Raw genomic sequence first — 27,767 nt, 5'->3', positions numbered from 1 at the left:
CACCATTAGGGCCCAGCTCTGAGCGCTCCCTTCTTGTCCTCTCCTCTAGATAATCGTTAGTCACCACAAATTCAAAAATGTATCGACCGTTGTGTAAGGAGCAGGAGGAGAAGGGAAGTGGCAGGGAGGTAAGGCAAGGGAAGATTTCCGAGCCGTGTGGCTGTGAGGGTGGGTGGCAAGCGCCACCTCTCCGGGCGGGGCTGGGCCTCGGTTCTCACGGGGGATGCCGCCATGGGGACACGGCCACGGCGGACAGCAGGCGAAGGGAAGGCTGAGTGGTGCGGGGGTGGGGGGGGGCGAGGAGCTACGCTGTTCTTCCACCCTGTCCCCCCGTACGCCCAGCCGCGACCCCCGCGGCAGCTAAAACGGGGCCGACGGGCGCGGTGACTGCGCCGAGCCCCGAGCGCGCGACCACCGCCGCCCCCGTCCCTCCCCGCCGCGGTGGGTGGAGCCTCAGCCTCCCCGGCAGCCCTATCGGCAGGGGAGAGGGGCGGAGCCGCTCGGAGCCACGCCCCTCCGCCTGCGTGAAGGAGAGGGGCGGTGGCGGGCGGCCATCTTGTCGCCGCCGCTGGGGCCGGGGCCGGGGCCCAGTCCGATCGCGGCGGGTCCCTTCGGGGCAGGCGGCAGCCATGAGCGCGGAAGCGGCGGACCGGGAGGCTGCCACCTCCAGCCGGCCTTGCACGCCGCCGCAGACCTCCTGGTTCGAGTTCCTGCTGGAGGAGGCGCTGCTGGAGCAGCACCTGCAGAAGCCGTCTCCCGGTGGGTCCCCCTTGGCTTTGGGCGCGGCCTGGCGCCGCTCCCCGGCCCCTCACGGCCCCCCCGGGGGGGGGTGGGAGCGCTCGCTCGTTTCCCTGCGGGTCCCTCCTCTCGCCGCTGCGGCCTGCAGCTCCGCCGTTGCCTCCCGGGGCCTGCCGCGGGCGCTGCCGCCTCCCGCCCGCCCTCCCCCGCTCCCCCCCGCTCCCCCCCGCTCCCCCCTCCCTCGCCGCTGCCGTGCCCCCGGGGCAGGTGCGGCGGTGGCCGGCGAGCCCCCGCCCGGCGAGGGTTGTGCGCTGCGGTGCTGGCGGCTCCGAGGGAGGGCAGTCGCGGTGCAGAGGGCGGCACAGCGGGCGGGCATCGCGGCTCTGCAGCCTTGGTTAGCGCAAACGAGAACGCATTTTCCTTGGTTTACATTAACTGTTTCTATTTAATAATTTCTCCACCTTATCTGTGTGGCAGATCGCTTTTCCTTTTGCATACGTGAACTTTGCTTGCGGAAATGTTACAAGCTGCTTATTTTTGCAATGCGAAGTGCGGTTTGTAAAAATCATTACAATTTGCAGCTGGTTTTCTCCTACTAAAGTCTTGCTAGCGCCAGAAGCTAGAGTCCTCCTGAAAGCTCAGTGCTGAAATTTCTCAGTCTTCGTAGACCTGGAATGAATAGAAGCTTAGTTTGATGTATTATAAGAACGTGACCGTATTTAAAAGTAGTTGACCTTTTGACAATCATAAGTGGGAATCGTCTTTTTCAGTACCCAAATTCTACAAGTGAGTGGAGGAAACACAAAAACCTGGGACAGTGTTCTCTCTAAAAAAAGTAAATTTAAGCATAGTCAGGCTATATCTTTGTTCTTGGATCTTACACTGCTGTTTTTGCAATTAAAAATAATGATTAATACTACTTATATGTTTCACAAAATTCAGTGAGAGTGTCGTAGTTACGATTCAGCTTCAGTTTTTCAAAACAGCTCAAAGGTACCGGAGAAGACTGTCTTATTGTAAAGGAGAGATTAGGAGGCACTCTTTTTTTTAGATCAGTCTGAAGGTATTTTCTAAATGTATTCAGAAGTACCAGCAGTTCATTGTAAATATATTTTAAAATACAGAGGAGGATTACAAGTAGGTATATATTTTTATAACAGCTAACTTGTGTTTTCAGTATCCAATATTTATTTTCTGTAGATGCAAGTACTGAAACATAATTAATACAGAATAGTGAAAATAAATAGAGGTATGAGAGTGTGGTTACCATGGTCAAGTAAACTTGAAGGTTAAACAAAGATATATTAGTAGTGTGATCTGAGTCGGTATAAACAATACAACCTTTGGGATTAAAATCTGCCAGGTGACAATGTCAGCCTTCTAAATGATGAGATAAAATCCCTGTTCATAGCTGCAATAAGAACTTAATTTCTGGCTTTACAAATAATTTGAAGAGTGGCTCTGTTTTTTGCAGATCCACCACCTGTACAGCTGATTGTCCAGTTTTTGGAACAAGCTTCAAAACCATCAGTGAATGAACAGAACCAAGTCCAGCCACCACCTGATAACAAAAGAAACCGCATTTTAAAACTTCTTGCTCTTAAAGTTGCTGCTCATCTGAAGTGGGATTTGGATGTATTGGAGAAAAGGTATAGTCTGTACATCTTCATGCTGAAATTATTAAACTGAAGTGGCTTGATATCTTTATTTTAACAAATGGAAATCTGTCTTGCTCAATTTTCAGACAGTATCTTCCTTATATTAAGAAGAATCTTGGGTGTGACAACTAAAGTTTTGATTTCATCTGTCAGTTAAAAAAGCGTTTTGATAAAGGCAGTGTCTGTGAGCAAATCAGTACTGTTTATAATTTAGAGAGAGGAAGAATAGTGGGTCTTAGACATTATGATGTGCACATCTAAACTGCATAAAGATTAATTTTCAGTTACAGAACTAGTTTAAGTTTCCCTATTCTAACATGCTCGAAGTTGGAGGTCTTGTTCCAATTTTGTTGATGTAAAGAACTCCATACATCTACAAACTAGATCACTGAACTGACTGTGGTTGAAAGAGACAAACTCCACCTTTGCGTTTTGCCTTTCACACATTTTTTCCTTTGAATTTTTTAACCCAGATAATTCCAGCTGCTGAGTGGTCTGATGAGGTAGAACAGTTGGGAACTTTTTTACTCTGACGGTGCTAAGTTGTCATGGTTTGAGCCTGGTCGGCAGTCAACCACCACAGCTGGTCACCCACCCTTGCCTCTCCCCACCTGGGAATGGGGGAGGGAATTAGAGGGGTAAAGGGAGACTCACAGGCTGAGATAGGAACAGTTTAATAATGGTAATAAAATGAGAACAATGGCAATAATAGAAAAAAATATAAACGGGCAATGCACAATGTAGTTGCTCACCACCCACTAACCAATACCCAGCCCGTTCCCGGCCAGCGACCCCGAGATACCAAGATCCCGCAATCACAATCCTGGAAACGAGAGAGCTCCTTCTCAACCACCCCTCCTCTATATAGTGAGCATGACGTTCCATGATATGGAATATTTCATTGGCCAGTTTGGGTCTGGTGCTCTGTCCATGCTCCCTCCCTGCTTCCAGTGCCCTTGCGCACGGGCAGGACACGGAGAGTCGGAGAGTCCTTGGAGTCTCAGTAGCAGCTGAAAACGTCAGTGTGCTATCAGCATTCTCCTCATACCAAACCCAAAGCTAAATCCAAAACACAGCACTCATCTAGTTCCCAAAAAGGAATATTAACTGTATTTCAGCCCAAACCAAGACAGAAGTGCTTTAGGGAGCTGCACTTCAGTAGCATAAAATCTTAGTGGGGTAATAATTGCCTCAGTTGTAACTTGAATAGAATAATTTAGGTTGGAAGAGACCTTTAAGACCATACAATCCAGCTGTTAACCTACCACTGCCAAGTCCACCACTAAGCCACGTCCCTAAGCTCCACATCTACACATCTTTTAAATAATTGCAGAGGTGGTGACTCAATCACTTCCCTGGGCAGCCTGTTCCAATGCTTGACAGCCCTTTTGGTGAAGACATTTTTCCTAATATTCAATCTAAACCTCCCCTGGTGCAACTTGAGGCCATTTCCTCTCATTTTATTGTTTGTTACTTGGTAGAAGAGACCGACACCTACCTCTCTACAACCTTCTTTCACACAGTTGTAGAGTGATAATTTCTCCAGGCTAAACAAACCCAGTTCCCTCAACTAGTCCTTGTAAGACTTACTCTCTAGACCCTTCACCAGTTTCATTGCTCTTTGGACACGCTCCAGCACTGCAGTTAGTACCTTATTTAACTGCAGGTATAATCCTAATTCAAAAATCAGCCCTGCTGTGTGACACTACTGGGCTGATTCTGGGTTTTGACAGGATTGTTTTGTCCATATGTGGAGTTTTTTTTTAAACTCAATCTGAAGTAATTTCAACTACTAATTTAACACCTCTATAGAGTTAGAGTTCTTGTTCTGTTAGCTCATGAAGCCTAAGATTGTTCTTAATTAAGGAACATGGTTTTATTTCTAATTGATTATACCCAAAGGAGCAGTCAGAAAGGAATAAAATAACAGCTTAAGCCAAGCCTTTTTCTAAAACTTCACTGTTATAAACAGTTGAATGATGTTATATTCTTGCCAATGAAAACACGATTCCTGGACCATAGTAAGAACAGTGTTTGTTGGTTTAAAATGATAGCTTGATAATAGATCTGGAGTCTGATATAACACAAGACCTAAAATTTGTTAAACAGGAGTTCTGGCTTTTGTTATTAAAAGTGCAGTTTCACTGGTTGTTTTCAGTGCTGGTTGCAAACAATGTAAATTTTTCACAAGACTAAAGGTACTTTGACAGTAGCTGACCACATCTAACTTTAATTAATGTCAAAATTAGTAATAATGTTTCAGTTGTGTTAAATTATACTTTGAAAGCTTGGAGTGAGGCAGTCCGCCCAGCCTGTGTGCCTTGTCATTTTATTAAGGAAGGTTTTGCCCCAGCTAATGTATATTTTACATAGTACAATTTACAGTGCTCTGCAGTGCTCTATTCCCGTTCCTAGTCTTCACTGTTTGCTAGTGGTTGCTGCAGAAAGGGAGATAAGCCATGGTAGCATGGAGAAACATTCCCTTTACATGAGTGAAATTCCATTTGCAATGGAAATGTGGTTGTTTACCTTCTGGAAGTATGATCTGGGACTACTTTGAAAAGAATTTACTAGTTGGGACCTGCTGTTACAGGTGGCTGGATTATTCTGGAGATGTGTCTGCGTGGACTAATGCAGTGGTGCATAGTAGTTCAGCTGGCAGGGCAACCTTCCACTTGGGTCTAACTTATGCTGCTAGTACTGGTAACTGCTTTACACACCTGATCTGGAATGCCATCTGATACAGAGCATTTCATTATACTAAATAAACATACTACTCTTACTTCTGTGGGATGTTAGGTAATAATATAGTACTTGAGTAGTAGTGTATATTATTTAAGCATACCAGAAGTAGGATTACTATATGAAGTTTCTGATTCTCTCTTTTTTTAATAGCTTGTCTGTTCCTGTATTGAACATGCTACTGAATGAACTTCTGTGTATCAGCAAAGTTCCCCCAGGAACCAAACATGTGGATGTAGATCTGTCCAGCTTACCCCCAACCACTGCAATGGCAATACTACTCTACAACAGATGGTAAGGTACTTTAAGGCAGTAATTTTACAACCATGATAGAATAAAGCAATGTTTTCTTCTATCTATATACTTGTACATAGAAGGAGAAAGAATCTCAGTAATAATTTTGTGACCTGTAGGTAAGTTGTAGTGAGGAGCTGAGTCTGAAAAACTATTCTACAGCTGGTTTTGTTCCCCAAAAAAATTGTCAAGGTAGTGGTTTGAACTGTCACCTTATAAAGGTAAAAATGTTGCTGTCTTATAGCTTTTTATGAACATAAGAAGACTTCTTAATTACTAGATGTGCTCTCTAGTACAGATGTATTCTAATGGTATAATGTATCTGAAATGATAAACTGGTATTTTTGAGGCATGTAATCTGCTTATTACACTTTGCTTAATTTTCTTCCCTATGTAGGGCCATAAGGACCATCGTTCAAAGTAGTTTTCCTGTAAAGCAAGTGAAACCTGGTCCACCTCAGTTAAATGTGTAAGTTACAGGTATCATGAATTTGGATTTTGTGTGCATTTTGTACACAGAAATTTAATTTCTAAGTGGATGAAATCATATTAATAACATACAGTTGCTTAAAACGGCATTTGTAGCATGGAAATTTTGCATTTATTTCAAGTATATTCTTATTTTCCTGTCACATGTTTGGTACATGTATGTACTTGTCTGTCATTCCACTTTTAATATGTTATAATCTCTGTGATCTCATAGGGGCATGAAAAATCGTGGGAGAAAGGGAGATGGCAATTTGCCTAGGCAGAATGCTTATTCTCTAGTTTAGACAGGGTACATTTCTTGCATCCCGTTTTAACTTACAGGAGTTTTCTTAATACAGTTGTTTTATTATAGCAATTCACTGCATTATGGCTGATAACCTGAGGAATAATGAAGTATTTTAATTTGCTTCTTTAGGCAATAGTTTGTAATGTGAAATCAGTATTAATTTTGCATTCTAGATGTTGTGTGGCTTTAGTTACAACCTGTCCTTGGTATTTACTTTTTATGTTATAAACTTCTCTGATAAAGTTGGGAGTATCTCAGTGATAATTTTCATATGCTTTATGTTAATTTTATACTATAGCATTAGGCCATGCTTGTTTGAGAGACTGTTAAATATGTTGATTAAAAATCCTCCTACTCATTTTACTAGAAACCTTGTATTGTCCTATATGTATCAGAGTCTAATTCTGTATGGGGAGATAGTTTAAAAATACTTCTAATTTTTACATAAACACGTGAACGCACATCTGCCTCCAACACGTGCTGCAGAATATTTAAACAGTGAAGCTTCAACAGGCTTGAGGCTGTGGAAGATGATTTTTTCATGATAGTTTTGCCAATATTAACAATCTGATTTTTAAAGAAAAAACAACAACATAACTTCCATTTTATCAAGCCACATTCTCATCTAAAACTTACCTTTTTGTTATATAATTCTGTATTTCAGATGTAGAAAGACAAGAACCATCAGTGGTCCTGCATAATGATGTTTAAAATGTAATTTAGCAAAACTTGCTGTGAACGAATTGTTGTGGTTTAGAACATGAAGTAAAATTACATGCAGGTTTGCTTTAAAATTGAGGTCCTGACCTCTTTTCTCTATTTTCCAGGATGACCCAGATGCAGCAAGAAAAGGAACTAACTGAAAATATTTTGAAAGTGGTGAGACATTTTTCCCCTCTTATTTTTGCTTGAATTTACTTGTAAATACAGATGGACAGAAAATAAACAATTGCATCACAGTTTTGATTTGGTACATTTATATTATATTTGCCACTTTAAGTATTTGCTACAGTTGCACTGTGTGCAATTTGGACAGTGTTGTTGCTGCACTGCATGTAGTATGGAATTTGTTTTGTGTGATTGAAGTGTTCTTTCATCAGCCCATCCTGTGAAATTGTCATGTGAATTGAGCAAGCTTCCACAAAATCAGTCTGTGATTAGTAATTAAGACCATACCATGCTTGAGCTGCTGAATCATATTGCAGCAAAATTCAATACAACTGGTTTTTTTTTTTTTTTCCAAAGGATATAGTAGCTGAGTGTTTTCTGTATGTAGCTTCCAACAGAGTTTTAGTTGGGCCTAAAGCATTTCCCTTTGAGAGAAGCAAGAAAGAGGAAGAACAAACTCTCTATTTCCATAAGTAGCCTAGCTCATTTTCCTACTCTTGTACTACTTGGAATCAGTTAATTAATTTGTATTACACTTTTTTTAAGAATTTTTTACTCTTTGATATTTTTTCAAATAGATGGGTGTGAATGATGTTTAACTGTTTTACCAGTTCACCAGAATTTTTGAAAAAAACTTGCTGTTCACATAGAAGCTGGTTTTGTTTCAGCTGCAAAATAATAACATTTACAATCTGACTGTTCCATAACTTAATGCTCAGGAAATGGACAAAAAGTTATAGGTGAAACAGGGAAAAATGTTTTGTTTCAATTGGAAGTGAGTGTTTGATCCTGTTTCTTTGAGTACCTGAAATTGAAGTCACAAACTTTTTTTGTACAAGAAATACAGGAACAGATTCTACATAGCAATAAGACAGGTATATAAGGAATTTTTTTTGTTTTTTTTTACTATTCTTTCACTGTAATGTTACATTTCTAGTGTTAATTTAAACTCAGACCTAAACTCAAAATCAAGAGGTTAATTTTTTTCAATGCATTTGAACTATTGCAGTTGAAAGAGCAGGCTGCTGATTCCATCCTGGTCCTAGAAGGAGCACTTAAATTAAACAAAGATCTTTATGTCCACACCATAAGAACTCTGGATTTATTAGCCATGGAGCCTGGTATGGTGAATGGAGAAACAGAGAGTTCCACAGCTGGACTGAAAATCAGTGCAGAGGAGATAGAGTGCCAGGTAACTTACATTCTATACTAAAGCTTTCAACTTATATCTGTTTCTTTAGACAGTGCTAAGTAATGTTTTTGAGGTAAATTGGAATATTCTTCTATTAATATTTACTGTGTTCTTTTTTAATGCAATGAGATATTACTGATTTCTTTTTTACATTACTAAAACCCAACCCCTCACTTCCCTTGCCACATCCCCACTCTCACCACCTTCAACCATTATGTGGCAAGGACAGCTGATTACATTGTTCTTTACAGAATTATTTCCACATAATTGTGATTTTGTAATGCCTGTGCAGAATTACTCATACTGAGATCACAGTTAAAGAGGAAACAATTGAAGTACGTGGGGAAGGGTATGCAGTGTATATCTGTATGTTAGGTAAAGCTAGGAATAGTTTAAAGTACATGTGAGGTTTGAGCTGAAATACTTAATCTTCTTAAAGTATTATATAAATTTCCAGGATTATAGTGTTTTATATCGATGCTGTTTGCAGGTTTGCTATGATTTGGGTGCGATCTATTTTCAACAAGGAGCTACAAATGCAGCTGTTCATGAAAACGCTAAAGAAAAGTTTTTCAGAACAAAGGAGTTGATTGCAAAGGTAATGAGTGTTTTATTAACATGTATGTTCAACTCATAAAAAAAAAGTCTAAATTATTGCTTCCTTTAGCAATTTAATAAATGTTAATGGTACACATAGTTTTTAAACTTCATGGTATTTTTGACAGCAGTTTTTGTGTTTTCACATTGCATCTTACTTGAAATTGCTAATAGGCTGCAATATATTGCTGCTTTGTTCTCCATTTTGTAATTAATATTCTTATACAAATTGTATTGATACAAGAAATGCAAGAATATCATCTCCAGTGCTAATAGTAACTCGACTGAACAGTGTATTGTGTCCTTTGTGGTGATGTGTTTTTGAGGAAGGTAACCATAGAGCACTTCTTATTTTTTTAATCTAACTTTCCCTTGGAAATCAGATTGTCTTATGTTCTGACCTTTTAAAGGATACAACATTTTAATTTACAATTAAGGTGTGCTTTCTTTTTTATTTCGCTTCATGTTTATATTCCCAAAACTGCAAAATTCAGATTTTTGTTTAAATAGCTAAAACATGGTCTAAGCTGTAAAGAGGAAATATAAAAGTATGCTTTTAAAAAAGTGTGTACATGCACACTGTTTTGTTATTTTGCTGTTACTTGGGGAAGCTGTGAGTTTCTGTTTCTGAATTAAGCTTATATTTCATAATATTTTGGCCACTAAGATTTGACTGATTCTTTTCAGAATGGTTCATCATCACTTCATTTTACCATAGATGAAGAGCGATTGGCTGGGTACTGTCAAGCCTGTGGAGTTCTTACCTCATCTTCTGATGATGCATCTCAACAGGCAACTCCTTATAGTCAAATCCATAGCTGTATGAAATCTGGCAACTATCAGGTAGGGTGCTTAAATAAAGTCACATATATTTGAGGGTTTTTTCCTATCATTCCATATGGAAAATCCCACCTGAACTCTTAGGGATTTTAATAAATTTAAGTGTTCCAGTTGACCATTAACATACTGTTTAGAACACATGTATGTAGGAATATAACATAATCTGATGCATATTAGATTAAAAATCTTGGATTCCATACAATGTAAATAATTCCTACTAGCTGATGCATGGAATTTTCAGGTAGAGTCTAATTCTTTGGGTTTCAGGGAATGTTGGTGCTGAGATGTGCAAGTTCGGGTTTTTTCTTTGATTCTCTGATGCTAGAGAACTTTTTTTGTTGTTTGGTCCGTTTCTGGTTGTTTAATTTTAGTATTACATGTGGGTGCAAGCTACTTCTGTTAGTTTGATCATTTTTGCCAGGTAGAAAATTAGCTGTATCTTTTGCATTATCCATTGACTATTCTAACTGTGTTTCTATTATAGGACTTAGTGAAGATATTCCTTGAAGATAATCTAACCTTCAGTTTACCTGTTCAGTTCAGGCAATCGGTGCTGAGAGAACTCTTCCAAAAAGCTCAACAAGGGTGAGACATTAAATAATGATCTGTTCAGTGATGATGAAAAGCAATTTTCATGAGTTACACTTTTTCATGGAAAGTATACCAAATCTTCTAACAAATTACTTACATCCAAGAAACTTCAGCCTTTTATTTCTGTTAGCAGTAGTCTAAACTACATCTTCCAAGGAGCTGTGTTGTGATGTATCTCACTGTGGTCATATGTGGGAAAAAATTAATAAGTATTAACACTTAATTTTACCACTTTACTGACTTTTTTTTTATTTATGTCATAGTCATGCGTGTGTATATATATATATATATATATTAAAAATTTTATAACTAAGTTAATGCTTCTTTAGAGGTGTTCTAAAACTTGAATTCAAATCTGGTCAGGTTAACCATACTAAGCAGCAATATTATAGGAGATTTGTAGTTCACTGGGAACACTGGCGGTGTAGTTACCTGTGCTTAGGAGCCGTGTGCACCGTGAACTAGCCCAGGGTTGAAGGATTAGTATGGTACATTTATAATAAGAAAAAAATGTATAATAAGCAGAGAGAATTAAGTAAATTTCGAGGGCAGCTTGTGGATGGCTCCGAGCTGAAAAATGGGCCTCATCCAAAATTCAACCTTCTGTGGAGCTTAGGCACTCGAATCAGGGCTGTACGGAAAGCATCTCCGTATAATCATGACGATAATCCTTCTCTGAAGGGAAGCTGCCTACAAGTATTTCAGCAGAAGTAAGAGGCTCAGTTTTACAAGCACGTGTGGGAGGAAAAAGAACTATCAATGGTGACAGCCCCTTGTGTAAGAGCTTAGTACTTACTGAATTCAGCTTTCACTTCAGACAGAGAGGAGTCAAATAAACATCTCGTAGAAAAGATCTTCAAGGCTGTAGCTTAGCACTGTGTAGGAATGTTTTCATCTCTGATACAGCTGATACAGACTGCCTTCAGTGATGAGTCTAGACAGGGAAGGATGGAGGAACATGACTTTGCAATCTAGTCAAAGCACAGAGAGAAGGATTAAGAGAAATGAGCCATAGGTTCTGGTTATTTGCTTTGATTTTTGTCCAATGATTGTGTATTCTGAGATGCATAAATATTCCTGGAATCTTTTGGACTGTCAGTCATGCTCAGGGCATGCTTGCCAAGAAGCAATGCACTTTTGTGTCAGTCGCACTGCTCTGGTTGGAGTTCAGTGGTGCTCAGGCTGAAGCAATGATAAAGTCTGTGTGTGAAACAGAGCTGTAGCCAGGGAGGGATTTTTCTTTTAAAGAAAGTGAGGTCCTGGGTAAAATGAAGTATATCCTGAGTAAAGTTTTTCTGAGTACAGTCTTGGGCAGAGGCATGTGCTCGAAACTTGTCTTGGGATCTGGCACCTGGAGCTTTGCTGTGATACAAACTCTGTGTTTGTCAGGGACATTCCTTGATCTTTGGTTCTGTGTTCATGCAGGAATGATGATGCTCTGGATGAAGTTTGTTTCAAAGTCTGTGTGTGCAACACAGTCTGTGATGTATTGCAGGGTCAAACAATTGATATTCAGTTTTGTCAACTGTTCCTGAAACCCAGCAAAGAGAAAATAGACTTTCTTCTTGAGGTAAGAAATTATCTGAAATTAGAAGGGGAAGTGATATTTAGTGATATATTTCTTTCCCCTTATAACTGTATTATCGTTGCAAGTAATGGTCAAATTTCTGAAGCAGAGGCAAATACTTTGTAAGGTAACTTCTCAAACTTTATTCAACTTATTTGCAGTTAGTACAATTACACTCCGTGATCAGTCTTGCATTTATATTCATAGCTCCGTTTCCATCTATTGGGAAGGAACCAGTGCTGACCTGTTGTTTCAGCTTGGATTTGAAATTGATGCTATTCCTGAAGTCATTAAGTTTATGTAGAAATATTGTTGAATGGTTGTTTTCAAAGAGCAAATTAAAAAAAGTCTTCAAGACAGAGAGAGATACTAGAAAAAGAAGTTGCCTGTTGAAGAGGACCACTTTCCCTTATTAGCTTTGTTGTAAAAGTTAGCATGTGGTGAAGTGATCCTGAGTTACTGTGTGTGTGAGACTTAAACTGTTACCCTTAGTGAAGCTTTTCAGGAAACTATTACTGCTCAAACTAAACTTCTTTTGTTGCTCTGCTGTTACTTTCATATCTTCTTTTCTTAATTTGAGTCCTGTCTTTTGCTTGTGTCTCCAAGCATGTGTCAGAAATTGACCGACAGTACTCTCTACTTCAGAGCAAGTAAAAGCTGTTCCATCAGCTGCTCATATTAGCACTTATACATATTTCTTTTTAAAAAAATAAATATTTCTTGCAAGCTGACAGTTAAATTCAACTATCTAGTTATCTTGCACCTGTTACTTGTTAGTCCTAGTGAATCTTAAGTTTTGCACTTAAATGTTGGTTTGTTCTTAAACTCATGTAAAAGGACTTTGTTATGTACTTAATGATCTTGTGAGGCTGACTGATACTGTGGCACGTGGTGTCAGCACACCTAAATAGCAGAGGAATAGGAAAAAGAAATGTGAATTGTGTCAGAGAGAAGATCACAGTTGTCTGAAACAGTCCTGTCTTGTGTACAGGTTGAAAGAAACTGACCCATCTGTGATGGCTACAGTGTTTATCAGATAACTTTGTTGCCTCCCTTGAGAGGGAGGGTTACTGGCCAATACTAATTGTGAGTCGGAAAACTGGGCAGTAACACTACCTGTAACTAAATATTTTAAGAGTTCTGAGGGGCTGCTTAATGATTTTCTGCTTTCTTTCCCAGGTTTGTTCAAGATCAATAAACTTGGAAAACGCTACTGAAGTGTTGAAGAGAAAAATGGCAGAATTTCTGAAGTACGTACCCATATTAAGATAACATGAGCTTACACTTTGTAAGCAATGTAATACAGCACAATAAATGTTTTAAGAACTTATATCTGGAAAAATAAGCAGCTTCTTCCTGTTCACATATTTACTTTTTTATTTGTTTAGAAACTTATGCTTGGGTTTGGAAGATCTTCAGCTTGTCTTCATGATTTCATCCCATGAGCTGTTCATAAAACTGCTGAAGGATGATGAACGAAAGCTGCTCATTGATCAAATGCGGAAGAGATCTCCTCGAATCAACCTGTGCACAAAACCTGTGACTTCTTTTTATGATATCCCAGGTAATTTTCACAGCATTTCCATTAACTTACATTCAGGCAGTTACCCGTTTCCATGTTTGAGGTTACTGGGTGCAGATTTGGTCTCAGAAAAAGGTTAGAGAGAGTTCTTCCCATTTTTAATTGGTGAATGTCCTGCTTGTTCAGGAAGGTGGCTGTTATTTGCGTGTATCTCAGCTGAGTGTAATAGATAGGCTCAACTCAAATGTGTCCTAGCTGACTATGTGAAAGAGAGGTGTGGCGGTTGGTTTGAACCAAATCTGTCTGTGACACCTGTTCCCAGAAAGGGCACCTTGCCTCTGGACTTACACCAGCACTAATGCTCATGTGACCGGTGAGCTGGCCCAGGAGTACCATCTGGATGAAGTTAAACCTACCAAAGTGAAACACAGATCTTTTCAGCCGGTTCGTTTCCCAGATATAGGTGGCTGGCTGTGCAGCTGCACAAGTCAAAGCTAATGTAAGAGGTGCCAGGTGGTGACTGGAGCTGGAAAGAACTTCCCTTTCCAGCTCTCATACAGTCTTGCATTGACTTAAGCCAGTTGTGACAATGCATATTTTCACTAACGCAGTATAAGAACACTTTTTTTGTGGTACAGATCTTGAGCCAGTTGCTTTACTGTGGCAAGTGTGCTTTACTGTGTGCTAGTGTGAGAAAAGGCGGCATTGCAGACAACCTCTTAGGTCAGGGCAGCTGGGAAGCTAGGCCTTTGTGGAAGGGCATGAAAGGAAGTACAGGGCCTACAGAAGCATTGATGTATCTGTTGTTCTTACTGTCTCATGTTTAAAGTGTTATATAATAAAGAAATGTAAGCATCTGCATTAAGAAGGAATGTGCTGCAGACCTGATTGTTTTTCTTCTAGCTTCAGCAAGTGTCAATATTGGCCAGCTTGAACATCAGCTCATATTGTCAGTAGATCCTTGGAGGATTCGCCAGATTTTAATTGAGCTGCATGGTATGACTTCAGAACGCCAATTCTGGACAATTTCGAATAAGGTAATTTATTTCATATGGTCATAAGAGAGTGCAACTGAGGGACTGGCTAGGTGCCATACTGCAATGAACAGTAAACGTTTTGTCATAGATGCTCAATATGATTTTTTCCCCTCTTTGCATAATGGTGATTTAATATCAGAATGATGATACATATCTAAATGCACATTCTCTATGAAAAATATTACAACAGTATAGCCTTTGTTTTAAGGAATTACTGGCTGTATAACAAGCTTTTCTTGTGAGAAAACAAATTTCTGTAGCTTTTGCTTTCAGTGTTCTTACCAGTTCACAATATTTTAGTTCAAATTCCTGTCATTAAAAGCTGGCAAGCTGGCAGCAGGAGAGAGGAAGAGGGTTTTTTTTTAAGTAAGGATTTTTTTTTTTGTAAGGTGTTTTTTTTTTCCCCTCACAATTATTGCGTATTCTGTGTATGAACAAAGAAGGGTAGATTGCCATTTTTATTGTACTTGGAGTCACAGAATGGTTTGTATTGGAAGGGACCTTAAAGATCATCTCGTTCCAGCCCCCCTGCCACGGGCAGGGACACCTTCCACCAGACCAGGTTGCTCAAAGCCCCGTCCAGCCTGGCCTTGAACCCTTCCAGGGAGGGGGCAGCCACAGCTGCTCTGGGTGCCCTGTGCCAGTGCCTCACCACCCTCACAGTGAAGAATTTCTTACTAATATCTAAATCTCCCCTCTTTCAGTTTAAAACTGTTACCCCTTGTTCTATCCCTATACCCCCGATAAAGAGTCCCTCCCCATCTTTCCTGTAGTCCCCTTTAGGTAATGGCAGGCTGCTAGAAGGTGTCCCTGGAGCCTTCTCTTCTCCAGGCTGAACAACCCCAGCTCTCAGCCTGGCCTCATATGGAAGCTGCTCCAGCCCCCTGAGCATCTTTGTGGCCTCCTCTGGACCCACTTGAGCAGGTCCATGTCCTCCTTATGCTGGGGCCCCAGAGCTGGACACAGGGCTCCAGGTGGAGTCTGTACTTCTATATAAGCAATACATTACTTCTGATTAGATGTAAAAATGAAAGAGTTGGCACTTAGATGTCATTTTTCAGTATTTTTTTGTTTATAATGTTTTAAGCAGTGATGTGAATTCTAAAACCTTTTTCTGTGCAAATGTCCTATGTATTTCTCTCCCAGTGGGAAGTACCAAATGTTTACGGCAATGTTATTTTAGGAATCAAAGACAATCTGACTAGGGATTTGGTCTACATCCTTATGGCGAAGGGATTACACTGCTGTGCAATTAAGGTGAGCAAGCCATCTGAAGTTACTGGTGAGTTGGTTTGGACAATTAAATTTAAACAACACTGAAAATACGGAAAGCTCTTTTTGAGAAAAATAATTTAAAGAATGGGAGGTGAGGGAGATGTAGTAACAAGCTCTGTGTGTCCTTCAATGGTTAAATATTTCTATCTTGCAAAGTTCCATGAGTAGAGCAAGGATAATGGATTTCCAGTGACTTGGGCCTGGATATAATTTCATTCATACAAAGTTCTGATTATGATGTACGAAATCATGTTGCATCTAAACACAGCAGTGATTCGGCTTACTGGTATGAGGTGCTGTTCTTTTGGCTAACCATTTTACTTAAGGAATTTATTGGAATGCTGTTTTATTTTCCTTGTAATTGACAATACTGTAGTTTGCTAAACTGCAAGGTGAAACTGAACTGTACCAAATATGTCAGTAGTTACTTCTGGTATGTTTTTGCTTAAACTTCTTGTTCTGTTTGAAAAATCTGGAACTGTTGGAACTGTTAAGCTCAGTAGCAAGCCCAAAGGACTCAAAAAAGTAAATAATAATTGTGAGATGCTTGAGCAATGATAATGGATGCTGAGGCTGGTTCGGCCAGGATAGAGCTGAACAGCACTTTAACTCTTGGTCTTTTTCCTTATGAATCCATTAGAAATCGTTAGTTCATATCCTTTTATTGCAGGATTTTGTCCATGCAAAACAGCTTTTTGCTGCTTGCTTGGAGCTCGTGACAGAGTTTTCTCCAAAACTCCGTCAAGTCATGCTGAATGAAATGCTGCTTTTGGACATTTATACTCATGAAGCTGGAGCTGGTGTTTCTGGAGAACGTCCTCCTTCTGATCTAATAAGCAGAGTCCGAGGATATTTGGAGATGAGAGTACCTGGTAAGTACGTCTTTCCTGGGATGCAGTGAAGCACAAAGCTTGGGAGACAGGAAAAAAAGAAACAACTTTGTATTGTAGATTTACCTTTTTGGTGTATAATTAGAAAACCAGTAGTGAAGTTTGACACTGGTTTTAGTGAGTCTTTAGAAATTTTAATTTTTAAAAGCTGGAAATGAGAACAGCAACATCAGGATACCTACATGTTGCCAAATGCTGACAGTATCTGTTTAGTGCCACTTAAAGGACTCGAACAGGATAAACATGTCTGCATTTTTACCTGAAAAGTTTTGCTAGTTGTTAAAAACAGCCCGCATGATTTCACACTGAGGGAGTAACATAGTGCTGTTGTGGTCAGAGGAAGTTGTTGTTTTTGCTCCTGACTTGCAGAAGTGAGGTCTCTTGTAGGGCTAAGCATCGTGTTTTTCTGGGATAGCTCTGGAACAGAAATGGCTAACTAGAAGGAATGGGTTTTGATTGTTTTCATATAACACTGGTTTCTCAGAAAAAAAAGTCAAGCAAAGAACACCTTTTCTTCCAGATATTCCTCTTCGACAAGTTATAGCTGAAGAGTGTGTTGCCTTCCTGTTAAACTGGTGTGAGAATGAGTATTTGACCATGCAAGTTCCATTACCTCTGGTTCAAACTAATCCTTATGTGAAGGTGAGTGCTCAGTCTCAAAGCCTTGTCAGGCTGTAATTGACTTTTTCCCACTGAAACCTTGTCTACTTTTAAAAGCATGTACCCTTCTGTCTCAAGAATGTCAGGTTTTGTTGCTATAATGAATTAAGTTTGGTGTAGAAGACAGAAGGGCTAAGAAACGAGTGTGTTTGACGGTTGACAAAAGACATGGAGGCTGTGCTGCAGGAACAGATGAAACAAACTGCATCTTAGCCTTTGGCTGCCAGCTGAGGTTGGTTCCATAAGCATCAGGCAATGTCTGGTTATGATCCATAAGCTGATTGAACCCCTGTAGCACTTCCACAAAGGACTCTCAGCTGGCACTTGGCCTGTATTCATGTAGGAGGTGTGAGAAAAGTGTATAGATCTGGTGGTTTTTCTATTCCTACGACACTTGTTTTCCAAATGTGCTGTAATGGTTCCATTTTTGAACCAAACACCACTGCTGAATTTCTGGAGACATTCTAGCACTGCCTTATTTGAAACTCTGCTTTCAAAACGGTTCCACAGCAGTAGTTCTACTTCAAAGTCAGGCAGTGAAGCTGAATGAAGATCATATTACAGGACAGATTAATTTTTGGCCTGTTCTGCTTACCTGTGGTATTTCCTAATTTCCATTTTGAGGTTCAGCTTTTTCTGTATAGCAGAGGGTGCCAGTTTCAGCTCAAATTATTATATGAAAGTTAAGGGAGTTCTAGGGAGCCAGTCTTTGTAAAACACTATTTTACAGGTTTTGGGCTTGATGCAAGATACAGAAGTAGAGCGTAAAGCTTCTTTTCTGGAGCCTGTAGTAATGAAATATACCATAAGGAAACTAAGAAAGGGAAAAATCCTCTCTTTAATTTCTGTCCTCCCGGTTCCACATCAGTGTCCTCTGCTGCAAAGTTTAGCCATATTGCTGTATAGTTTGTAACTTAAAATCATTTGCTTAGACCTTTTAAATGCCAGTAATTCCTTTGCTGTAGTCAATATTCAGAGGAGCTGTAGTTATTGTGCTTTTTTTCTCTTGCATTGCATAGCTAGGACAGTTGCTGGCTGCTACATGCAAAGAACTTCCGGGTCCCAAAGAAAGTAGACGGACAGCTAAAGACCTTTGGGAAGTCGTTGTACAAATCTGCAGTGTATCCAACCAGCACAAACGGGGAAATGATGGCAGAGTGAGTTTGATAAAACACAGGGAGTCTACACTGGGCATTATGTACAGGTGTGTTTTCTTAAATTATTCTTCAAGATTGTTTGAAGTGTATATTTGACCCCTTATTCCCTTCACAGATTGTCCGGATTCCACTATCAGCAGCTGGTGGCAGCAGCTAAAGTTCTCTACTGAGTGAACAATCTCCTCACTGATGGTGTTGGGTATTGTTGACTTTCCTTTTCAGAGAGAGAAAAGGAGTATGTGAGATTCAGGGCAACATACAGTTGTCAAAGCATATATGCTTGTGCTCCCATAATAATCGGTGTAGATCTTCCCTATAAAGTCAGTGGCATCAGGAAGGCAGTTTAGCTAACCAGCTGGAGGTGTCTGCTTTATGTCAAATAGAATTGCTCTGCAGACTCCATTGCCTGTATCAGTTAACTGCTTATATAACGGTATTAAACACTTAGTTCATGGCATAGGTGTCAATACTTAGCTTTAGGTTTCTGAACCGAAAGCTAAATGTTACTCAGTCTTGAAATTAAATTCTAGTTCATTTGAGCTCCTAGGAAAAGGAAGAAACCACTCTTGACTGGAGTAATTTAATTGTCAGTTACCTAACCTCTGCCAGTCTTTGCCATAACTGATTGATTCAGGACTCTCTGATTTGTCCACTCTGTTTCCAGCCTGTTCTGAAGTCCAAGCCTGATTATAAGTTGCCTATTATAGTAAATTCTGGAATGTACGTTTATAGTGAACAGCTTTCCACGTTAAAAACTTGGAAAAGGTGCCCCTGTCAAACTGTTGACTGTTTCTTTGCCTTCCTTGCGTTAATCAGGTTAATGTGTGCCTAAAGGCCAGCTGCGTTTGCCTACGCTGCTGGGGGGTGGGTGGAAGAGGGTATGTGCTTGCTGTAGGTTTCAGTTGTATACTCTGGCAAGGAAAAGGAGTCGGTACAGGTGTACTCTAGGATACTGAACCTTTCCTGACCCCTTGGATTCAAACAGTAAAGGGCAGTGACCCTGTTGTTGTTATGGAAAAGAAGCAGTGAAACCTTTTCCAAACAGGCTGTGCTTGTCTGGAGTGTCTTATGGTGACGATTTCTGATGTGGTGTGACAAGGAAATCAATGTACCTTAGAAATGGTCACTGTGTACCCTCCTCTGTAAGCCTGTAGGTCATTGTTACGATCCTAGATTGGAGAATCACAGTACAGTTAATTGCTTTCCCTTTTAGAGTCAGTGTTTGACTTACTACAAAGGGATTTTCATGTCTTTTGTAGCTTGATGGAACAACATATGCCTCTTACATTTAAAACGGTTTAAATAAAACTTGCTAGTGACTGTATTAAAAGTGAATGACCTGCTAGAGCATTTTCAGTTACATACCCTAATTTGTAAACTTGGACGTGAAGGGGCATTTTGTCAGGTGAAGAATTTGCTTTACTGACTCTCATTTCCAGTGTATTAAGTTTGCATATATTCTTTGTTGTGGACAATTACTTACATGGGTATTTGTGTCCCTAATTTAGGAGTGAATTGCTGTCCTTCATCAAAAAGCTTCGGGTGAGTTACAGTGGTCTGGAGAATGTGTTTGCAACCAGAACTTCTTTTGATGTAATATTTTTCTGGACTTTCCTGTTAAATTCAGGAAAATCTGACAGATATATAGGTGTTTTGTATGGCTGAAGAACTTCTGAATTTGCTGTACCTGCCATAGAGCAGTGTGGAATAACTTGTAAGAAAAAAAAAAAATTTCCTGAGTTCTGACAGTGGAGATCTGTTAATATTAGGAGTATATTTTAATGCAGCTGTCACGAAGCAAAGCATCCCTTTTGGAGGGAGAAGGAAGCTGCTACTTGCATCATAATTAAGCAGCAGAAGTAAAAGGAAGGGAAAATTTTTATAGCTTGTGGGTTTGTAAATGCATAGAAAGTTGTAGTATACTATACTTAGCTTAAGTTTAAAGTTAGGCAGTAGCCACAGGAACAGCATAAAAATATGTAAAACCTACGTAAAGTTTACATCCAAGGAGTTACTCAGAAAAATCTGAAGTAATTAAAGACTTCCTACAGAAACTCTCACAATATCCTTGTGTTGAAAGATTCTTAACAAAAATACTGCCCTGTTTCAAGAGGAAATGATAATGTCAGAACTTCTTACATGGCTTTAAAGCTTAGGGAAGAAAGTGGGGTTTTGTTGATTCATGGGAATACTTTTTTTTTTTCTCCTTACAGGAACCATTGGTTTTAACAACAATATTGTCCCTGTTTGTCAAGCTTCATAACGTTCGGGTTTGTATATATCATAATTGTGGGATTGAGCACACCCTCAGCAGGTTCACTGACGACACCAAGCTGTGTGGTGCAGTTGGTGCACTGGAGGGACCTGGACAGGCTTGAGAGGTGGGCTTGTGCAAACTTCATGAAGTTCAGCAAGGCCAAGTGCAAGGTCCTGTACATGGGTCAGGGCAATCCCAAGCACGAATGCAGGCTGGGCGGTGAGTGGATTGAGAGGAACACTGCTGAGGACTCGGGGGTGTTGGTTAACGTGAAGCTCTACATGACCTGGCAATTTGCACGTGCAGCCCTGAAAGCCAACTGTATCCTGGACCCTCACCTCTGTTCCACTCTCGTGGGACCCCACCTGGAGCCCTGTGTCCAGCTTTGGAGCCCCAGCATAAGGAGGACATGGACCTGCTCAAGCGGGTCCAGAGGAGGCCACAAAGATGCTCGGGGGGCTGGAGCAGCTCCCGTATGAGGCCGGGCTGAGAGAGTTGGGGGTGTTCAGCCTGGAGGAGAGAAGGCTCCGGGGAGAGCTTAGAGCGGCCTCCCAGTGCTTAAAGGGGGGACAGGAAGGATGGGGAGGGACTCTTTATCAGGGGGTGTAGGGATAGGATGAGGGGTAACAATTTTAAACTGAAAGAGGGGAGATTTAGATTAGATATCAGGAAGAAATTCTTCCCTGTGAGGGTGGTGAGGCCCTGGCACAGGGCACCCAGAGCAGCTGTGGCTGCCCCCTCCCTGGAAGGGCTCAAGGCCAGGCTGGACGGGGCTGGGAGCACCCTGGGCTGGGGGAAGGTGTCCCTGGCCGTGGCAGGGGGGATGGAAGGAGATGATCTTTAAGGTCCCTTCCAACCCAAACCATTCTGTGACAAGCTGCTTGGTTTTCTTGAAATGTTTCTCTTTATAATTTCTGTTATCATCTTTCTTCTCTTAGGAAGATATTGTGAATGATATTGCAGCAGAGCACATTTCCATCTGGCCCTCATCCATCCCCAAGTAAGATAATAATTAAATGTACAGTTTCTAAAATGTGCATTTATGTAATTGCTTTGATTCCAGTCGCTCTGTATTAGTTAACTTGTGTTACTGTGATTTCTGGCATGTAAGGGCAGCACTGACCCCTATTGTGTTTGTGAGCAGATCGGTTTGATTGCAGGGAGGTTTTCGCTCCTAATGTAATGCTCCTGGTGGAGATGCAGGTACAAAAAGCTGAGGGGGTTTTTAGCTGTGTGCTTTACTGAGCTATATGTAACTATCTGAACTATATAATACTTTAATATGAAATAACTAATATTTTTTGAGTTGAGTTTGAATAATTAATTGCTAAAATATGAGGTGGTGTATAGTATGTATTGATTTGTTCTGGCTGGATTGAACTGTATTTCTCCAGTGAAGTTCAGAGGCTCTGTCAGGCTAAAGCCCCCCTGTTACAGATTCTGTGTATGCGTTGGGAGAGAAGACTCATGACAGAGTGTGTAATGCTCAGTGTGGTTAATTTGTTGTTAATTGGTCTGATTGAATAGTCTCATTGTTGCTGATTTAGACTTTGGTGTATATTAGAAGGTCAAGCAGAAGAAAGTAATTTTCCATGTTAGCAGAATTTAGCGGTAGGGTGAAAAGAAACATGTTTTTAAAAAATGGAGATTCCCCATGAGCTTTGGGAAAGGCTGCCCAAGCAATGTGCCAAACCATTCCCGGCCTTCCTTTTCAAGCTAGTTCCTCAAGTTTCCAGAGATCGCTGTCTGGGGCCATTCGTGCAGATGCTGTGGTGAATTTGTAGTGGTTTCTGGTGTTGTCTTCAAACTTCCTGAAACTGAGAACATATATTCTTGCACAGAACCCTTTTATGGTGTCAGCCACAGATAAAGTTCTGCCTGTTTGTCCAACTATGTGAAGGGTGTATTTGTTCTGTCGGACTTTTACTGTATTGAAACAATTCAACAGTAGTTTTAGTCAACACTAAATCTTTCCTGGAGTTATTTTTGCTTGACACTTAACACGAGGTTATTTTGGCCTTAAATGAGGTGGAAAATCATATTAGTGCTTTAAAAAACAAAACAATAATTTAGGAATTATTTTTCTTCCTTTTTTCCTGTAGTCTTCAATCAGTGGACTTTGAAGCTGTGGCTGTTACAGTAAAAGAGCTAGTCAGCTATGCATTGACTATCAACGCAAACAACCACTTCTGGTTAATTATTCAGGCAGATATTTATTTTGGTAAGTGAAACCAATGTCTATTTTTAGCATGTGTGTAGGAGTACCTTGCTTCTTTGGGATTTGTTTGACATAACCTTCCTTGTATTTCCTCTAATTTGTCTGGGAGGCGGTCTAAGCCCACAGAGAGACTGAGTTCTTGATGGGTCATGTGGACTTGCTTTTAGGGTAGAGGAGTCTTCACTGTAAGAGTCATTGTTAACTTCACTTTTTTAGTGCTGTTGGTCCTCAAGTGGTACAATTATGGAAATCCCCGATATTTGAGTCTTTTATTAAGTGAGTGGAAAGTTGTGTGAACAGTGCTTGCTTTTAAATGTGGGAAGTGGAGCAGAAGACAAGCAGAGTGGAGACAATCTGTATTTTACATAGGGAAGTATCTAGGATTTATGAATGAGGAAGCCTGAACTCCTGATCTGGTATTGGCTGTGATGGGAAGCTCTTTCCCCTCGTTCTGTCCTCAGCTGCCACTTTCCCAATGCTTGTCCTTGCTCCTCAACTGAGAGCAGCCAGCAGAATTGGGAAGTGAAGCGTTGCAGCTTTTGGGCACCATGACATGCACCCAGACTGTACCAGGGTGGTGGCTGCCTGGGGAAGTCTTGCCCAACCTATGTGATACTGTGCTCTGTTAAACTACTCCCCAATCTAGAGTCAGTTCCTGGGGCTTTATAGCGTGAGTAAAGAGAGTACAAAGATAGAGGTGCTGAATGAACTTGCAGAGGCTAGCCAGACGAGTACTCCCTCGTGTATGTGCTAGAGAAGGACATGGCTGTAGCCATCCCCAAAGGTAGATGGGCATTTCTTCCACCTAAATTATCTGTGGAGACCACTCTAGTGAAACTTCGTATTTAAGTCAGATGGTTCTTTTCAGACAATAAAACTAGGTATGTGCTGTGCCTCTGCCATCTACTTGCTGGTGCTTTGGCAGGAGGCAAGGTGCATGTTTCCAAATCTATTTTTTTTTTTTTTTTTTTTTTTTTTTTTGGACTGGAAGGATGTCTGTGGTGTGCAGTGAGATGCAGTGCAGAAATCCTAGCCTGTTGCTTCCAAAGGAGCCATACTCGTCTGGAAGATGCTTTATAACCCTTGGGGTGAGGGGAGGGATCTTAACCCAGTGTTGAGTGCTGTCGCCTTACAGATGGGAGAGTGATTCAAGGTTATAAACTGGCGGTGTATTTACTGCTCGTACGAAGTGGAGCAGCATCCCAGGAGGAGGACGTTTATGTAGGGAGCCTCAGAAGCTGGTACCTGAAAGAGCGATGCTCGGAGCACTCCTGGCTTGTGTCGGGTGTGTATTTCAGAAGCGGTGTGGGCAAGCAGGCTGCTCTGGCCACAGAGCCCCCGAAGGCTGCCTTCAGGTCGGTTCAGTTAGAACTCACTGGGAGTAGGTCTGGTGCTGAGCCAGGAGACGTGCGTGGTGGCGTCCGCTGGACCCCCCTAACACACACCACCTTGAACTCCTTCACTACCACCTACCTGCTGAATTAAGTGAAGGCAAACTTCTTGTCCACTTTAAGGTTGATGGTTTTAAGATCAAATACCTGAAAAGTGAGAAGTAATTCTCAAAAGGCAGAACTTTGCCTGTGCTGCTAGTCTTTCTGATAGTGCAGTTTTCTGTCTACCACTGTTTAAAAATCACAGACGCACAGGAGGTGGTAAAACAAAGATACGCAAGTCACTTAGCAGATAGAATTCAGCTATGTATCTGAATAATTCTGTAAACAATGGAGATGAGTCTTAAAAATAACTGCTGTGTTTAAGACCTTCTTTTGCTTTTTTCCACTGCAGCAACAAATCAGTATTCAGCAGCCCTTCACTATTATCTACAGGCAGGAGCTGTATGCTCAGACTTCTTTAATAAGATGGTGCCACCAGATGTGTACACAGACCAGGTGAGTTCAAATGGGCTTGAGATGCGCAAAAATCTCTCTGCGGATTCAGTCAGCTTCTTAATTCTGTGTATAGACAAAACTGTTCAACACGCACACGTTCCTGTAGCCTGTCAGAGTTTATATCTTGATACATTTAGGGATGTGAATCCTAATAGATACTTTTTTTCCTTGATTGTTGCTCGAAGGCCGTAGAACCTACGAAGCTTCTCCTTTGCTGCAGAGTAAATTAATTTGCAGAGACTGAGCATGCGGAGCTGCCAGCTGGGAAGGTGTGGGTACCGGGCTCCAGTGCAGCAGTGAGGAAATGGAAGAGCCACGAGCACACGGGTCCGCTGGTGCGGGGCAGCTCGGGGCCGCGCTGGCCACAGCCTCCGGCTCCCGCTGTCACACACCCACATTCTTACACTTACACACACACACACACACACACACACTCAGAGTTATTTTTTTCCAGACAGACAGCGAGCAGAGCTGGGTGGCAGCGCTGTGCAAGGCTGGCTGGAGCTGGGGGGGGTGGTAACACGCTGTCAGAGCGTGCCGGAGGCCTGGCACGGAATGTGGCGTGTACCCATGTGCTTTGCAAGTCGGTGTGAGGAGTGGCTTGGCACTTGCAAGTGGGCCGTGAGTGAGAAGCCCTCAATAACTGTGAGCGGGGTGGGGGGGAAGGAATCTTCGGTCCCAGCCACAGCATGTTCTGGTGACGTCTTGTGAGTCACTTTAGCCTTCACCCAGGCGTTTGTCCTGTGCATTAGGAAACCGCTCTGTTACTTGTAGACTGCGTAGCAATAGGAGGGAACCTCCTAGACCCAGGGAAGGAGGATATTTACCTCCCCTGTCCGATTGCTGCTCCTCCCACGCGTGGGCGCTCCTCCGGGTGCCGCGTGGGGTCCTGAACGCTCCCAGCCCACTCGGGGTGGGGCTGCGCCTCGCGCGGGCTGGGACCGCCACGCTGTCACACGCGTGTCTGCCGTGGGGTGGGCACTCCTGTCCGGGAGCCCGCTGGCTGTGCTGCTCCCACCCAAGTCAGGCCCTTCGCCGTGGGCGGCAGGAGGGGGGGAAGCTTTGTGCCGGGGCGCAGCCTGGGGCGCTTCGCTCTGTGGCTCACACCGTACCCTTGCGAAGTCTCCGAAGTGGCGAAAGCTCAGTGGATGTGCTGAAACCCAGGAGCTGCTGGGTGGGTTAGAAGAGTGTAGCTAGCTGTTTAGATGGTCCCTTGTATTTAAAAAAAAAAAACAACCTAACTACTGCTGCTTCTGTTCCAATACTAGCATGTCAACATTCATGTTTCGGTTTTTAACTGTTCTGTAGGTGATAAAAAGAATGATCAAGTGTTGTTCTTTACTCAACTGTCACACCCAGGTAAGAGGTGGAATAGGGCATTAGGTAAAACATTTATTCATAAATATTTTGATGTTTGAAGAGGGCGGGGAGAGCTTTCTAAAAAGTAAAACTGAATCCAACTTGCCTTGTAAATGCAGTCTGCAGTAAAGCAGATCTTGTTACTGTTGCTTCTAGGACACCAAAAGGACTGAAATTGAGTAGTCTGGGGTATTCTTTGTCCCTCTTTTCCCTTAGCATACAGTGGTTTGGGGTTTTCTTTTATACAAAAAAATAAACCATCCTGTATCTCTGGGGTGGTGTTGGGAACCTGGCCTCGTTCTTCATGATAATCGCGTGTGGCCAGCGTCGTTCAGTGGGGTTGTTCTTTCTCCAAGAATTACCAAGGCTCATATTAGGTTCTGATGTAAGAGCTGTTAAATGCATTTCGAAACCTGGAAGCTGGGTCAGTCCCTTCAGATTTGAGTAAAACCCCTCCTTCTTCCATTTGGCTACTGCTGCTGTTGCTATTTTAGAAGAAGTTGTGTGTGCTCTCACAGCCGAGGTGCTGGGGACTCGCTTGCTGTGGAAACAAGCACCTGATGAGGTGCAGATTGCTGAGCTGTGCTGTGGGAGATTGCAGTTTGAGGGGGATTAAGGCTGTCAAAATCACCTGCAAGTGTTTCCTCACAGGTAGCTATTTTATGCCAGTTCCTCAGAGAAGTGGACTATAAAACTGCATTTAAGGCACTGCAGGAACAAAACAGGTAAAGGTTACAACAAAGCTTCTAAATACGTTTACAGTACAATGTGTGAATGTGTGAGATGACCTAACCTGTGCTCTCTCTCAGCCACGATGCCATGGATTCTTATTACGAATATATCTGGGATGTCACCATCTTGGAGTACTTGACATGTATCCTTTCACTAGAATACCACTACGGAAAGGTCATACTGGATGTTCATGGCTCAGAAAAGTCCATTTCCTAGCCAAGTGTCTTTTCTTGACTCACCCTCAGACCTGCACCACAAAAGGGGCGAGACGGACAAGCGGCAGATAGCGGTAAGTTAACAGGAGGTGCTTGGGGGTAGTGGGATTTCCTTAGTGTGCCCTTCCCTCCCTGAAACCCTCTGGGAAAAGAATGGCCACTTCCAGTTTTAATTTTGTTGTGTAATTCTTAACGGAGCCTGGGCGCTGATGTGAAGTTGGTGGTTTGGGGGTGGGGTGGCAGAGCGTGTTCCAGCCAGAGTCACCCATTGAGCTGGTGCTGCACGTGCCATGTCAGGGAGCAGCTTTACTGGATTTACTGGGAGGACTGGTGCTAGTGCTGTCTCCACATTTGTTTCAAGATAAAAGCCATTGGCCAGACGGAGCTGAATGCCAGTAACCCTGAGGAGGTCCTACAGCTTGCTGCGCAGAGAAGAAAAAAGAAGTTTCTTCAAGCAATGGCAAAACTTTACTTCTAGGCTAACGCTGGAAAACTATTATAAAAGGGGTGGAAGTGGAAAAAAAAAATCTTAAGTCTTTTATTTTTAAAATTCATTTAAATTTTTATACAACATTTACAGTCTAGTATCTTTCTTTTTAGAAATAGATGAAATCTTCTTATAAACCCCTTATTTTTACAAACTGTACAGAAGGCTGGCAGCAGCTTCAGCTAGT

The 27,767-nt window shown here is 41.7% G+C and overlaps 1 protein-coding gene across 2 annotated transcripts; it reads left to right on the top strand.

Annotated features, from left to right (window-relative positions):
* Positions 1-511: 511 nt before the first annotated feature.
* Positions 512-27,666, top strand: INTS8 (integrator complex subunit 8). Of its 2 annotated transcripts, XM_042785803.1 has the most exons (27): positions 514-759; positions 2,213-2,387; positions 5,292-5,432; positions 5,830-5,901; positions 7,035-7,086; positions 8,105-8,287; positions 8,778-8,885; positions 9,572-9,727; positions 10,209-10,309; positions 11,741-11,885; positions 13,062-13,132; positions 13,271-13,446; positions 14,308-14,441; positions 15,588-15,698; positions 16,387-16,588; positions 17,127-17,248; positions 18,286-18,470; positions 19,932-19,965; positions 20,637-20,693; positions 21,619-21,680; positions 22,783-22,901; positions 24,684-24,787; positions 26,096-26,146; positions 26,798-26,871; positions 26,956-27,020; positions 27,124-27,167; positions 27,455-27,666. In XM_042785803.1, the coding sequence occupies exons 1-27, from the start codon at positions 630-632 to the stop codon at positions 27,569-27,571; spliced, it is 2,991 nt and encodes a 996-aa protein (XP_042641737.1). In that variant the 5' UTR covers positions 514-629; the 3' UTR covers positions 27,572-27,666. The 2 variants fall into 2 exon arrangements, with proteins under 2 accessions (XP_042641738.1, XP_042641737.1); XM_042785804.1 differs by lacking the exons at positions 24,684-24,787; positions 26,096-26,146; positions 26,798-26,871; ... (1 more) ...; positions 27,124-27,167; positions 27,455-27,666 and adding an exon at positions 24,034-24,649 and having other exon boundaries at positions 512-759.
* The last annotated feature ends 101 nt before the right edge of the window (positions 27,667-27,767 follow it).

Source organism: Tyto alba, unplaced genomic scaffold (genome assembly GCF_018691265.1).
Source record: "Tyto alba isolate M040663 unplaced genomic scaffold, T.alba_DEE_v4.0 Super-Scaffold_9, whole genome shotgun sequence".
In the NCBI taxonomy this organism is placed as follows: Eukaryota; Metazoa; Chordata; class Aves; order Strigiformes; family Tytonidae; genus Tyto; species Tyto alba.
This window is presented reverse-complemented; position numbering and strand designations above follow the sequence as displayed.

Bases quoted from the DNA above. Each gene is read 5' to 3' on its own strand.
- INTS8 (XM_042785803.1), top strand. From the start codon at position 630: ATGAGCGCGGAAGCGGCGGACCGGGAGGCTGCCACCTCCAGCCGGCCT. The intron at 760-2,212 runs GTGGGTCCCCCT...TGTTTTTTGCAG, and splicing joins CCTGCAGAAGCCGTCTCCCG to ATCCACCACCTGTACAGCTG. The intron at 9,728-10,208 runs GTAGGGTGCTTA...TTTCTATTATAG, and splicing joins TGAAATCTGGCAACTATCAG to GACTTAGTGAAGATATTCCT.